The sequence below is a fragment of the Cryptotermes secundus genome, unplaced genomic scaffold (assembly GCF_002891405.2).
Source record: "Cryptotermes secundus unplaced genomic scaffold, Csec_1.0 scaffold20, whole genome shotgun sequence".
NCBI classification, from domain to species: domain Eukaryota; kingdom Metazoa; phylum Arthropoda; class Insecta; order Blattodea; family Kalotermitidae; genus Cryptotermes; species Cryptotermes secundus.
The window spans coordinates 45223-58762 of NW_019744406.1; the positions used below are offsets into that span (position 1 = coordinate 45223).

The 13540-nt window shown below is 35.6% G+C and overlaps 1 protein-coding gene and 1 long non-coding RNA gene across 3 annotated transcripts in view; one reads left to right on the plus strand and one right to left on the minus strand.

The window, feature by feature from the left end:
• The window catches only part of LOC111874632, a 627779-nt gene that overhangs the window by 1394 nt on the left and 612845 nt on the right, over window positions 1–13540 (minus strand). For both annotated transcript variants that reach the window (XM_033755536.1, XM_033755537.1), the window contains 3 exons: window positions 11350–11427; window positions 1132–1259; window positions 208–290 (listed from right to left, as the gene is read on the minus strand). In XM_033755536.1, the coding sequence (XP_033611427.1) occupies window positions 208–290; window positions 1132–1259; window positions 11350–11427 (289 nt within the window). The remainder of the gene's footprint in view (window positions 1–207; window positions 291–1131; window positions 1260–11349; window positions 11428–13540) is intronic.
• On the plus strand, window positions 6263–7945 carry LOC117283115. The gene is made up of 2 exons (XR_004514130.1): window positions 6263–6441; window positions 6568–7945. It is a non-coding gene; the product is annotated as an uncharacterized LOC117283115 (long non-coding RNA).

The window sequence follows — 13540 nt, forward strand, 5'->3', positions numbered from 1 at the left end:
ATTTAAGAACACACTAAAATATAATGACACTGCAGCAGAAGACACTCATTATTCTTAGAAAATGAAACAATTTAAACTCTTTTGAACGATATACGTCTTTGGTATAAATGGAAAATATAGTGACCATTTTCACTGTATGAACCAAATGAAGAGTGCTTGTTTTAATTATTGAGTATGACCTGGAAACATGAAAGAATTCATACTTACTTTAGATCTAATTCATCTGGATGCCTTGATTTGAAGTTATATAGCACTACGTATAAATTGGTTGGTAACAACCGATGCGGTTTCTGAAAACAAAGAATGATGATTCAGCTAATGTTTCTTTTTGAATTAAATAGATCCTTGTGTATGGTGATAGGGGACAGGGATATGTATGATTAAAGTAAGTGGAAATTCATCAGGCCTCTTAATAAATGGCATGGGAAATTCCCTGTTTGCTGACCATGTGACTATAATGCAAAAATTATGAGAATGATACAGGCAATTTTATGAATATGCAGCAGTAAACGTGTATTAGACGATTTGTTGAGGAATTTAAAATAGAGAGTCGTTATAATATGATAAACATTTCTAGGAGTGACTGATTTTTCAACTCATTGGAAACAGGGAACTCAGTGTACATATTTAGACATTTATTTTGATGCAGACAATTAATACATTAGATATAGTAGCAGTTGTTATCAACTGTTCATAAAATTTTCTTAGAAAGATCAAATGAAGAGAATGAGATAGATGAAATATGTGGGACTAATATGTGATATAAGAAATGAAGAAAAGATGAAGTACTTCATCAGGAAACATATAGGGAGGACCTAGGTGTAGGTGAGAGGATAATACTAAAATTGATCTTATAGAAACAGTGTGAGGTACTGCACTTAACTGGGTCATGATACAGTCCAGTGGTGGGCTATTTTAAGTATGGAAATAAATATAAAGGGTGTATGAAACATAAGGAATTTCTTGATCAGCTGACTGACTAAACAGCCACAATATCAGCTTCTTAAAAAGGACTATGTTGCATGTAATTAGTTACCTAATGATCAGTATCCTGAAACACAAATAAACTGAAACATTGGGTTGAAGGAAGTACTGAGAAATGTTTGAAATTGCTTGAGGTTGTGTACTTACTGGCGAAGGACAGGGCGACGTACTAGCAGACGACAGCGACTTCTCATTGTCATCAGGCAGTTCCACAGAGCTCATTCGCATGTTTCGTGCTGAGAGCAGTCGGCGGTTGTGCACAGGACTTGATGGTGCTGTAATCACACTTAATTCGTCTCAAGTATCTAAACTGGTCTTCGCTTCCAGTAACGTTTGAATGCTTTGTTATGAATAATGCAAAAGACTGATATTCTCAATGGTGGAATGTCTTTATCTTATATAGTAGGTGCTTACCAACTTTTCCTGAATGCAGAGATATATCCTATCTCAGTTATGTTTCAAGGAAAATGGAATGGAAGCACATATGAAGCAATATGAGAGAGGATGTTGTAGAGACTGAAAAATTATCAAGCAGTCAGAACAAATAGGAAAAGTCTAAATTCTTCAAAAAAATGGGACATAATAAGAAATTTGTTTAACACATTATTAAAAAAAAGTAAAGCTATCCCTGTAACAGGCCGTGAAGGCCCATAGGGTTGTAAGACGTTGAGGGTCCCACATTATCTAGACAATCGGCTCAAAGTGTGGCTGGAAGGATTAGATCAATTGAAAAAAATCCAATGACCTCAACGGGACTTGAACCCACGACCGTCCGACTTGTAGCATTGTGCCTCAACCAACTATGATACCGCGTGCCCCCGTCTAACACATTACACACAATAAGTACATTTTAAGGATGCTGTCACAGGTTCCACCAAATCAGACACTTTGGCAATGAATTTTTTGCAGGGCTGGTGTCAGTGACGTCAAAATGATTACTCGTAAGCACCGGAACATATTTTAATCATTTTGTCAAATATCACAGGTTTCTTCCATATTTCATTTTGTACTTAGAGAAATTTATAAATAGAGTGTCAAGCAAGCTTACTGACTTGAGGCACAGACCAATCTTCTATATGAAGTTTATTTTTCTAAACTGAACTCTATTAAGAAACATAGTCATATTTCTGTTTACACATTTCAAAACAATTGAATTAGCTTGTAAGAAATTACTCATACTTTCTAATTTACCATCATTTTCAGTGATAGGAAGTATATTCTTTCAAATATCGGCTAGGGAGTTTAGTCCTGGAGACAAACTATGAAACAAAGTCTACAGTATGAACAGAAATTATTCGGATAACCAAGGAAAATCTAGGAAAGAGATGAAATGAATATATTATTATTGTTATTATTATTATTATGAAGAAGAAGAAGGGGTGAAGGAGGGGGTGATGTAATACAAATCACTACCATTGTGATTAAGAGCACAATGAGAAAGAGACGACGATTCATCTGTTCACCATAATGAAATGTCAGTATCTTGTTTAATGTAGAATTTAATTCCTTTATTACAAATATTAATTTTGTTTTTATCCTTTGGTGATGATAATGTGTTGAATGACACTGAAATTAGAATGAAGTCTTAGTCCTGGAAATCAGCACTTAGATCATGACCAGGTGCTACTCAAGATTCCAAAGGATTCTGATGATGGTGTATAACATGTGTAATTACTGGCTTTCTGGATTTTGCCCATCGTCTGCTCTTCTTAATCTACATGACTCTTCCAATCCAAATTCTTATCAATTTGCAGACCCAAAAATTTTATCACAGGAACTTCATTCATAAACAAATTCCCACTAGCAACTGCCAGAGAGTTATAAGACTGTTTTAGAGCAAATCTAATAATATTACTTTTAGTGATATTTCAGGCCAACTTATTAGCTGTAAACCAATTTACAATAAGAGACAAAGGATAAGGTTCAAAAACACAATATTCCAAAGGATCCTAAGGTTACGGCTGCTGCTCATATTTGAAGGAGTAAGGCTTATGGAATACGGTTCTTTGGGTGTCCTCTGTTCAGTCTGCAACAGTTTCTTCTCTCCAATTTGAGTTACAGTTTTTATATATCATAATATGAAATTTTAAATATGACAGTTCAGAAGTTGGTAAATTGTTTGACACATAGTTTTTATCCCCAAATTAAGTTCACTGCATTCTGTATGCCCACTGTCAGAATACCTCTAGAGGCACTTCACTAGCAATTTCATAAGTAATTCCACTGGGAGGAGTTAGCAGTCAGAACATGATATTAACTGCTACCATCCATCTAATGCTGAGGTGTGTGAATATATGAAGCCTTATTCCTGGAATATCTAAGGTACTGTGCTTTCATACAGACATAACATTATACGCATTACTTTTACAACAATATGGGTTTGTAATCCTAAATGTACAATTTTGTAAACTCACACAAGTCTAACATTTAAAAATGTCAACAGTACAGTTAATTACATAATTAAGAATTACTGTAGTATAACTCCTGGTGCTATATGGACATCACGAGAACTTACTGCTGGAAACTGAGTAACATCAATGTTGTGGGCATACTGTTCAAATATAGCAGAGGATTGTAAAGAAACCTGTGATAATTGGCAGCAGGTATATATTGAGAAAAAATACTTAACAATAAAAGACATATTTGATATATGAAAATGGAAGCGAAGGTTATACAATATTCTTTGTCAACACTCATTACTAGAATTCTTATATCTACTTACATGACATACACATGTCCAAAACAATTATGTGCAGCTACAGAACATTTAAGGTGTGACCAAGAAAAAAAATACACTGCAAGATGCATGCAAAGAAACAAAGAATTTAAAGCTTTTTATATACAGCTTGATTCAATACTAAACTAAAAGAACAGTAAGAGTATTCAAGCAAATAATACTGCAATTAAATTATCATAAAATCTAACAATATTTTAATAAGTGTATGTGTATTAGAAACAGGAAACAACTTATTACAATAACATGCATACATTTATACTGATGTTTGAAAGTGATGTTCTTAAAAATTAGTGTCTCAGATTGCAGAATAATTCTGAGATTATAAAAACAAATAAAAATTAAATGAACAGAATGAAACATTTTCTGATTAAATTATATAAAATTCTGACTCATTTGCAGCTCATAAGAATAACTAATTATATTAATAATGTTATGCTGGAGTTTGTTCATTGTGTGAGATATATTTCATATATGTGACATTTCAGGAATCTGGTCTTATGCTGGCTTGTTGTCACACTGCCAACTGACACATTTTACTTTTCTGACATATTAATGACAGCTCTGATTTTTGATGGAGTTTTATTATTATTATTATTATTATTATTATTATTATTATTATTATTATTATTGTTGTTGTCTGTTTGTTTGTTTAATTATATGGATTAATTTATTTTTCCTCCAATGTTTACCTTTAATTGGTTTTTGACCTTATGTTGTGTTTGTCCAGTATGTAACTACTTGTATCTACACTGTGCTGTGTCTGTAATTGGCCTTACGACTGCTGGCTCAGCACATGAATAATAAAGAATTTAACTGAATTGAATTATTATTATAAAGTGTCTTATTTCATATTTTGTTTGCAAGATTTTTGTTGTTTCTTTCTAAGTACTTGTGCTAACTTTGTAATTGGCCTAAGGGCCGTTAAATTTGCATGTTAATAAACAAGAATTTAAAGAACTGGATTGAATTGAATTATTTTTTAAGATTAGTAGTGATAGTGTGTATCAAATCCAGTTGCTTTGAAATACTTTGTCAGACAGAGTAGTCTAGCATTCAAAAGGAAGAGTGTCAATTCCAGCCATTACCTTCATTCATAAACAAGTAATAACAATTCTGTCAGGGTGAATTACATAATATGAATTACAAAATATGCAGTCAATTGCAAGATCAATTATGTGAACACACATTAGCTACAAATGTACAGTCATTATATCATGATTCCAGGTGATACCACTAACAATTTTGACACGCGATATGTATAAAATGGATTATATAATACAGAATGATGAAGTTGGTTTAAAGGTGCTTTACAATAACAGATGTTCAGAGTTATGTGAATGGCTAATAGAAGGGAAATGCAGCCATGACATATTTTAAGGAAATACATATTGTTGGCTTTGCAAAAATTTGCAAATGATATGACGAGACCGACTGAGGAGAATTTTGGAATAAGGGTTGGTTGTTTTGCTGCTTCATCAACTCATTCTGACAAAACGTTAAGGTAAAGTTGTTCCTGTGCTTAATTAATTAGACACCATGCCATGAAGATGTATAGGGGAGTGGAGTTATTGCTCCACCACTTTTGATCTTGACACTAGATGGAGGTGGGTAGTCAGCTACATGTCTACCAGAGGAAAGAACCCACAGTACCCACTGAATAGGAGGTTGGGTGGGCCCAGAGCTGGTCTGGATGCTGTGGACAGGAGAAAAACCCCTTGCACCTACCAGGAATCGAATTCCTGCCATCCAGCTCATGGCCTCCAACTATATCGACTATCGAACTTCAACTTTATTTATTGCTAGTGGGGTGGGACTAAGTCCCTTGTACTGCGGCCACTTCTGGCCTACTATACCAGCCCCAGATGATAGGTGAGGGTGATTGTGGAGAAATTGGTGGAATGAAGATTGGCAGGGGAAACCGAAGTACTTGGAGAAAACCTGCCCCAGCGCCACTTTGTCCACCACAAATCCCACTTGACCAGACCCGAGATCGAACCCGGGCCGCTGCGGTGGGAAGCCAGCAACTAACCACTTGAGCTCTGGTGCAGCCCTAACCTGAACTTAGTATGATAACATTGGTAAAGAGGAAGACTATACTTCAATCAGCAGATGGAAATGACCAGATTTCAGAGAATAATCAACTATGGTACTCAAGGAGATTTGAAGTTTGAATAGTGTATGTGGATTATAATCAGTGGCGTAGCATGAATACCGAAAGCAGGGAAGCAACTTTATATACGTGTATATACATTTTTTCTACATACCCTATAGTTTCTATCTTCTATTTAAAAGAAAACAGCTAATAGTTTAATATGTATTGTATATTTAAGCTAATATATTAAAATAACACATAATTATCAACACAATTTTATAGTCATCAAATGACAGGGTTGTGAACCTGGAATATAATTAATGCTTACTTTATTGTTTATAATTCAGCTCGATTCTTCTGTTTTTCTTGGCAAACAGATCAATAACCTCATCTAGAAAGCTCGGTTTGGACTGCAGTTTGTTTAGGAAGGACTTTTCAATGTTCATCAAAGCCAGTGATGACAACCTATCCTGGTTCTGCGAATTTCTTAAGTAGTTTTTTAATCTCTTCAGAGCTGAAAATGAGCGTTCATCTGCAGCACTTGTCGCTGGTATTGTTAATACTAGCTCACATAATTTGAAGATTTGCGGGAAAACGCATGATAACTGAAGAGCATACATATATTGATGTAAGTCATACACACTATCTTTTGCCATATCTGGGTCCGAAAACATTACTAAAAGTTCACTCTTTAAGGCAACAAAGTCAAAAAATGCACCATAATTTTCTTTTAAACAGGAAAATGCTTTTTCAGGAAATGAGGTTCTATACATGGGGAAGTATCTGGCATCAAGAAGACTCAAGAAGAGGAGCGTAGCGTTCTCCGAAAATCTAACAGAGACATTCTGACACACGACATCAATAATTTCACAGAACAGCCGTTTATAGGAGTTTTTTCTTTCTTCTCCACTCATTGAGTCAATGCGAATTCTTTTGGGTCGAGTTGGGCCATTTGAATCGAAGACATTTTCCATTTCACTCCAAAGGTGGTCAAATCCTCCCCTTAATCTTTGCATGTGATGCTTAAATTCGTCTATTTTGGTATTGCAAAAAGCTATATCAGATCTCTTAGTTTGTAGGATTTTGAAAAGAGCGCCAGAATATGGAAAAATTGAAGAAAATATTTTCAGCATGAAATTGAAATCGAAATCCCTTAGAAGAGAGAGAAGTCCGCGTGCAGAAGAAATTGTTTCTACATCCCATTCTTCTGGTTCCTCTATTATAGACACAAGAAGATTCTCAATTCCTTCTCTGTATTCATGCACAGTTTCAGCAAGTCGGCTATGGTACTGCCATCGAGTAGGTGCGATAGAAGGAAATCTTTTCCTAAGGTGGGAATCCAATGCTTCAGTCCTTTTTGTGGACTTGGCAAAAAAAGTTCTAAAGCCAGAGAGAGTAGCAAAGAAGACCTTAACTTCCTTAATAAAACTAGCAGATTGTGCTAAGACTAAATTTAGTCTATGCGCATAACAATGAACAAAAATGGCGTTTGGGTACTGCTCGCGAATTTTTGCTTGTACTCCTGCATGTTGTGATGCCATAACAGCAGCACCATCATAAGTCTGTGCAATGAGTTTGGGACCACATTCAAAATCATTTAAAATCTCAAGAGCATGGTTAAACAAGGAATTGGCAGAACGGTCAGAGCTCACGTCTGTAAAACGCAGAAACCTTTCTTCAACATTGCCATCAGCTGTCACATATCGAAGAACTGAAGCCAACTGACACTTATTCATCACATCTGAAGTCTCATCAAGAATTAAAGAAACATAATTAGCCTTTGAAATTTCCTTTTTAATTTCCATTGTCATCAATTCAGATACAGAATGTATCAGTTCATTTTGGATGTCAGGAGAAGAACCACGGAAAGCAGTTGAAGACTCTAAATGATTGTGTAAATCAGAATCATAACGTGCCAGCATATTTAAAACCTCAATGTAATTTCCTCTATTAACAGATGCCACGCTTTCATCATGTCCCCGAAATGCTAAACCCTGAGAGCCCAGAAAACAAACTGCTGTAATTAATTGGCCTACAAATTTCCTGTTCTGTTTCACAGCTTCATTGTGTTTTTCAATTGACTGTTTGTATTGGCTGCTTAGAGAAAATTCAATCCTTCTGTTTTTACCAAACAGTGTAATTTCTTTAAGACAAGCAATGTGATTAACTGAATGCCCATGTCTTTTGCCAGATTTGTAAATGTTGTTAATGTCATTGTAACCAGCACTGTTAAACACGTGTTTTTCTTTAGAAAACAAGAGACAAGGCCAACAGAATAATTTGTTTAGTTTATCACACCCACACAACCATGGAATAGCCTCATATAAACTGGTATTGAAATGCCGTGTGCAAGATTTCACTTTTGTATGTAAAGTTAGATTAGGCTTAGGTGCACCTTCTTCTATTATCTTAAGTTTCTCATTATAACTGAGTGAACTGAACGGTGTTTGAAGAAGTTTTTCAATCACACAGTGGTTATCACATGAAAGTGTCATGTTTCTATTTTTAACTTAACAGCAATCACAAAAACACTGGTCATAAAGTTATAATTACGCAAAGCAAAACAAATTCTGTATCGAGAAAAATACAGAATAATAACTAAACTGACTTGTGCATAAATGAGACGCTAACACCTTCTGAAAACTAATACACACGCTTAACTGCCAGGTCACAGACTATTCTACTGCACTCTACTGCGAACTGCAATGCCTTACATCTGGCAACATTGCTGGAAGCACGAAGCTAGTAGCATACCATAACGGATAGCTCACTTAGAGACAATATTGACATTGGTCAGCCAGTTAACACAGGGGAGGGTGGAAGCGAAAGACCTGCTGCTTCCGCGCGTGTTGCAATTTGAAGTACCCTGCATTTTTGAAGAAAATAACTGATCTATCCTGATAAATTGTTTATTTAACACATTAAAACTTGCAATATTCTCATTATATGTAATATATGTTCTCAGATTAATTAATATTTTGAAGTATGAAATATTTTTTCGAAATTGAAAAATTGCCAGAAATGTTCTTGGTTGCTTTTCTATAGGGAAGCAATGCTTCCACCACATCCATGTACCCTACGCCCCTGGTTATAATCATGAACTCATTGGAGACATAGTATTTCTGGGTAACATCGGTCTGCTCCGTGGGGTCAGCAAGGGAGAAGGCAAGCCTGACACCTGCCCCCCTTGCATACTTTTTGAGAAAATCAAATTTGAAGTAGAAAAAGAAATATACCATATCTCATGAATCTGGTTACAGATGATAACATTTAAATAATTTTAACTTTATGCAAACAAAGACCTGAGACTATTAATTTATATTTTTACATGTATTTCCTTTGCTTCCTCTTTCTTTAACTTTTTCAAAGTTGACAACAGTCTCATTTTTAACTATTTTATACAGTCTCCTACCCATTACTATGCTCTGTTAGTCTGAGATTATTAAGCCCTAGGTAAGGTGAATATATATTTGAATAAGTAATGTAATTTGTTTTGTAAATTCAGCCTCTATATGTATAAAACACATTTTACGAAGTTATGGTCAATGTAGGAGCTGAACTACAAAATAATGTAGTCACTAAATGGGAACATATTCCCTGTTAAATATAACACTTATGTAAATTATATATCTAAGAGAAAATTCACTATGACTAAAGATCAGGATTTTGTTCTTAATTTGTCTTAATTATCTCAAGTTACAATTTCAATTTCAAAGTCATACTGAAATTAAATAACTGTACTGTTTCAAATGTATTTTCAGTCACATAATACATTATTCTAATTATACATGGTGAGTCTTAATTATGACCATATATTTATATGAATGTTTCTGCTTTCCTGTAAATATAGGACACAATGTTTATCATGAAGGTATGTAATTAGGCTTACTCAGTATATTGCAAGATTTCATAATGAAACAGATAAAACAAATTCAATTGGCAGTAATCATGTATACAGATTTTACATAAAATTAATTGTAAAAAATCCGTAATATTAATTTATCAGTTGCCTCAAAGCACTTAATCTATTTGGACTGTAGGATTTAATATTTTTAAACAGATCACCATCCTTCAAACGATATTGAAAATGGTGAGAATTCTCACCATAAGAAAAGAATTTAATCAATAATGTGTTGCAATGACAAAGCATACAACACTATCATGAAAGTATATCAGTATAATTGTGTGCATGAGAGGAGAATCTGCAGAATAACTGTAAGGACTCTAAGACAGCCCTTAGGTACTAAAATAAAATAAAAGGGAAACATCCAAGGAAATCAAAATCTGTTAAATACTTAATCAGACTATAATAAAATATAAATTGATACTTAATTAATATTTAATGATAAGTAATAATGCACAGTATGATGCAACATTGTATCATTATTCGATGTTACAGTTCTTTGGCTTATTGTTATGTGCACCCACTTCATTATATGAAAAAAGTCTGTTTCAGTTTATGAGGTCCAGACTCAAAAATGGCAAAATTCAGATGATAATGATCCATAAAACCCTAATTCAGGATATAATTGAGATTCTTTTTTCATATGGTACTGAATGATGAACATATTATTGGCTTTTCATATTATAATTTCTGTTTAAAACTGTAAATGCAAAATAAAGTATTATTTACAGTAACAATAAACAAAATTTACAAATAAAGGTATTCTTGTTGGGGTCTGTAACTCCAACAAGCTGAGTAGCCAGATCTTGAAACGTTCCTAGTTTCAACATTTATAAATCTTGCATTAACAACTGCAAAATTTATTCTTCTTGTAGAAGTTTTACTTTTATACTATGTGGGCAACTGTGTCAGTCTGGCACTGGCTTCTCACCACGGGGCCTCAGGTTCGGTCCTGCGGTTACTGTGTGTTACAAAATGGCACTGGAGCAGGTTTTCTTCCACTAATTATCAATCCACCATTGCCACATACTCAAATATCTCAGCTCCTAAGGAGTGAGATAACCCTGACCAAGGAGCACATTATCACATCCTCGACCTTTGGAAATGGGGCTTTCTTATTTAAGTTTGTTATTTAAAGATGCTCACAGTATCAAGACTATACAGGATCAGTGATGTAGGATGATTAATGAATATGGAACAATTACGGAATGAGAACTGGCAGCTGATGCTGAAGTACTCAGAGAAAACCTGCACCTGTGCTACTTTGTCCACAACAAATCCCACATGACCTAACTTGGGGTCGAGCCTGGGGCTTCATCTCTAATCCAGCACTTGAAAATTACCTTTTTGTTTTTTTATAAGTAAGAATATGTGTTACTGAGCAATCGATGAAAAATATTTTGCAATATACTCAAGATCTCAAAGAAGGAATACATGTATACTACACAGGATTACTGACCTATTGGACAGTGGACTTTCACAACTGACAAGAAATGTATTAAGCTTTTGAAGTACCGGTAAATTGTAATTAATGAAGAATTTGCTACGATTGTATAGGGATTAAATTTCTACACAGTGGACTTAAAAGTTATTTTTGTTATTTAAAAAATAATGAATATTAATAAATCGTACTTGACCAGCAACGGCCGTTATGGATAATCAGAGTTCGCCGTCCTAATGGACCAGAACGAACAGAAGAGTCCAGTGGACCTATCACACACAGAGGAAAGAGCAGTCAGCGAAAGAAGGTCAATACCAGATGCATTAGTTTCAACACAAGGGACTTCATTTCTGAAACAAACTTCAAACCGTTTTCAATGTTAATCCTATACATCTACGAGTATCTAGTAATAGGCAGGACAATATTAAAATGGATCTTAAGCCAATAGGATATGAGTTTATGGTCGAGTACTGGGACAAGTACTCTAGTGCTCTAGTGAACACGATAATAAAACTTCGTGTTCTAGGAAATGTAATTTCTTGAATATCTGGAAAATTATTAGCTTCTCAAGATGGACTCTAGTCCATAGAGATAAATGTCCAATAATTAACGAGCAGTGTAAACTTCCCCTAGTAACAAAGTTAAATATCTGTCTGAGAAGAGCTATTGAATGTATATGACTTTTGTTAACGTAAAGTTGTCCCTGTGCTTAATTAATTGAGCACTATGCGGTGAAGACGTATGGGGGAGTGCATTTCTAAATCCACGTATTCTTGACCTTGGAACTAGTCTGAGGTGACTGGTCAGTTTCAAGCCTTTGTCCCTTTACCTCCAGGGAAAGGGCCCCCGGAACCCATTGGATGAGGCCCCAGATTCGGTCTGGATGCTGTGTAGAAGAGAAAAATCTTGAACTACCGGGAATCTAACCCGGGAAGTCCAGCCCGTAGCCCATAGCCCGTCGCTATACTGACTGAGCTATTCCGGACCCTCTTGTAACTTGTATAAACCCTATGTATGCACAAATGTCTATGTATAAGAGCTTTGATTTTACTAACAGCCTTACGAAGCCTTCAAATTATTTCATGCACACTCTTTCTCGGGGAATGTTGTATAAAGTGTAAAGTAAATGTGTTCATTATGAAGCTACCATGAGTGTTCCTTTCCTCAGAGTAGACACTGCCCCATCTCTGACCCAGGTTTCGTGGAAAATAAGTCCAAGAAGTATCGATTTATTAAGCTCATTCCATTAATGGTAAAAAAAAGTAAAACTATCCCTGTAACAGGCCATGAAGGCCAATAGGGCTGTGAGACGTCGTGGCTTCCATATTTTCTAGAAAATCGACTCACAGATGGCGTAAAGTTGTCAGCCTTACCCACTAGTCGCCCTTTACCACCAGGAAGATTCCTGGTATTCATTTGTGTTAGGGGCTGAGTCGACCCCAGGGCCATAGTGCGGCTGGGAGGGTTAGGTAAATTTAAAAATCCAATGACCCTATCGGGACTCGAACCCGCGACCTTCCGGCTTGTAGCAGAGTGCCTCAACTAACTACGCTACCGCGTGTCCCCATTTTAATAGTGTGCAATGCAATTTTTATTACATGACGATACCCGAGAGCTAGAATATATTTTAGTTTATTCACTGGAGAATCTGACGAATTTGTCATTAGGTTTCAGGTTAACAACTGCCAGAATTTCGAAATAATGCATGAAGAAGATCTAAAAGTTTGTGACAATGGTAAATTGCTACAAGTATTATGTTTTTTGACATTATCCATTGTGTTGTCTGTTTTTTAAAAGAAGTCCTGTTTCTTTTCCAAAACCCAACGTTTCGGAGACTGGATTCTGTCCCCATCCTCAGGCAAAACCTACTCAGTTGGGTCCAGTAGACAGAGCTAGCCCCTGTTTCCAGAGATACACAGGACTTTTTTAAAAAATCCTTATTGCACATACAGCAAAGATAATAACAAAGATACTTAAAAGAAGAATTAAAAGGAAAATAGAGGATGTACATGGAGAAGATCAGTTTGGATTTAGAAGAGGAAAAGGAACCAGGGATGCAATTGGGATGATGAGAATTATAGCAGAACGAAGTTTGGAGATAGATGAAGAACTGTGTGTTTGCTTCATAGCCTGGCAGAAGGCATTTGACCGGGTAAACTTGACCAAATTAATGCAGATCCTAAAAGAAACAGGTATCGATTGGCGTGAAAGAAGATTGATCAGCAAATTGTACATGGATCAGAAAGTTAGAGTACGACTGGACAGAGGGGAGACAGGAAGTGTGCAGATTGGAAGAGGAGTTCGACAAGGATGCTGTTTATCACCAATTCTATTCAACTTGTACAGCGAATGCCTTACCAAGGAAGCTCTGGATGGGCTCGG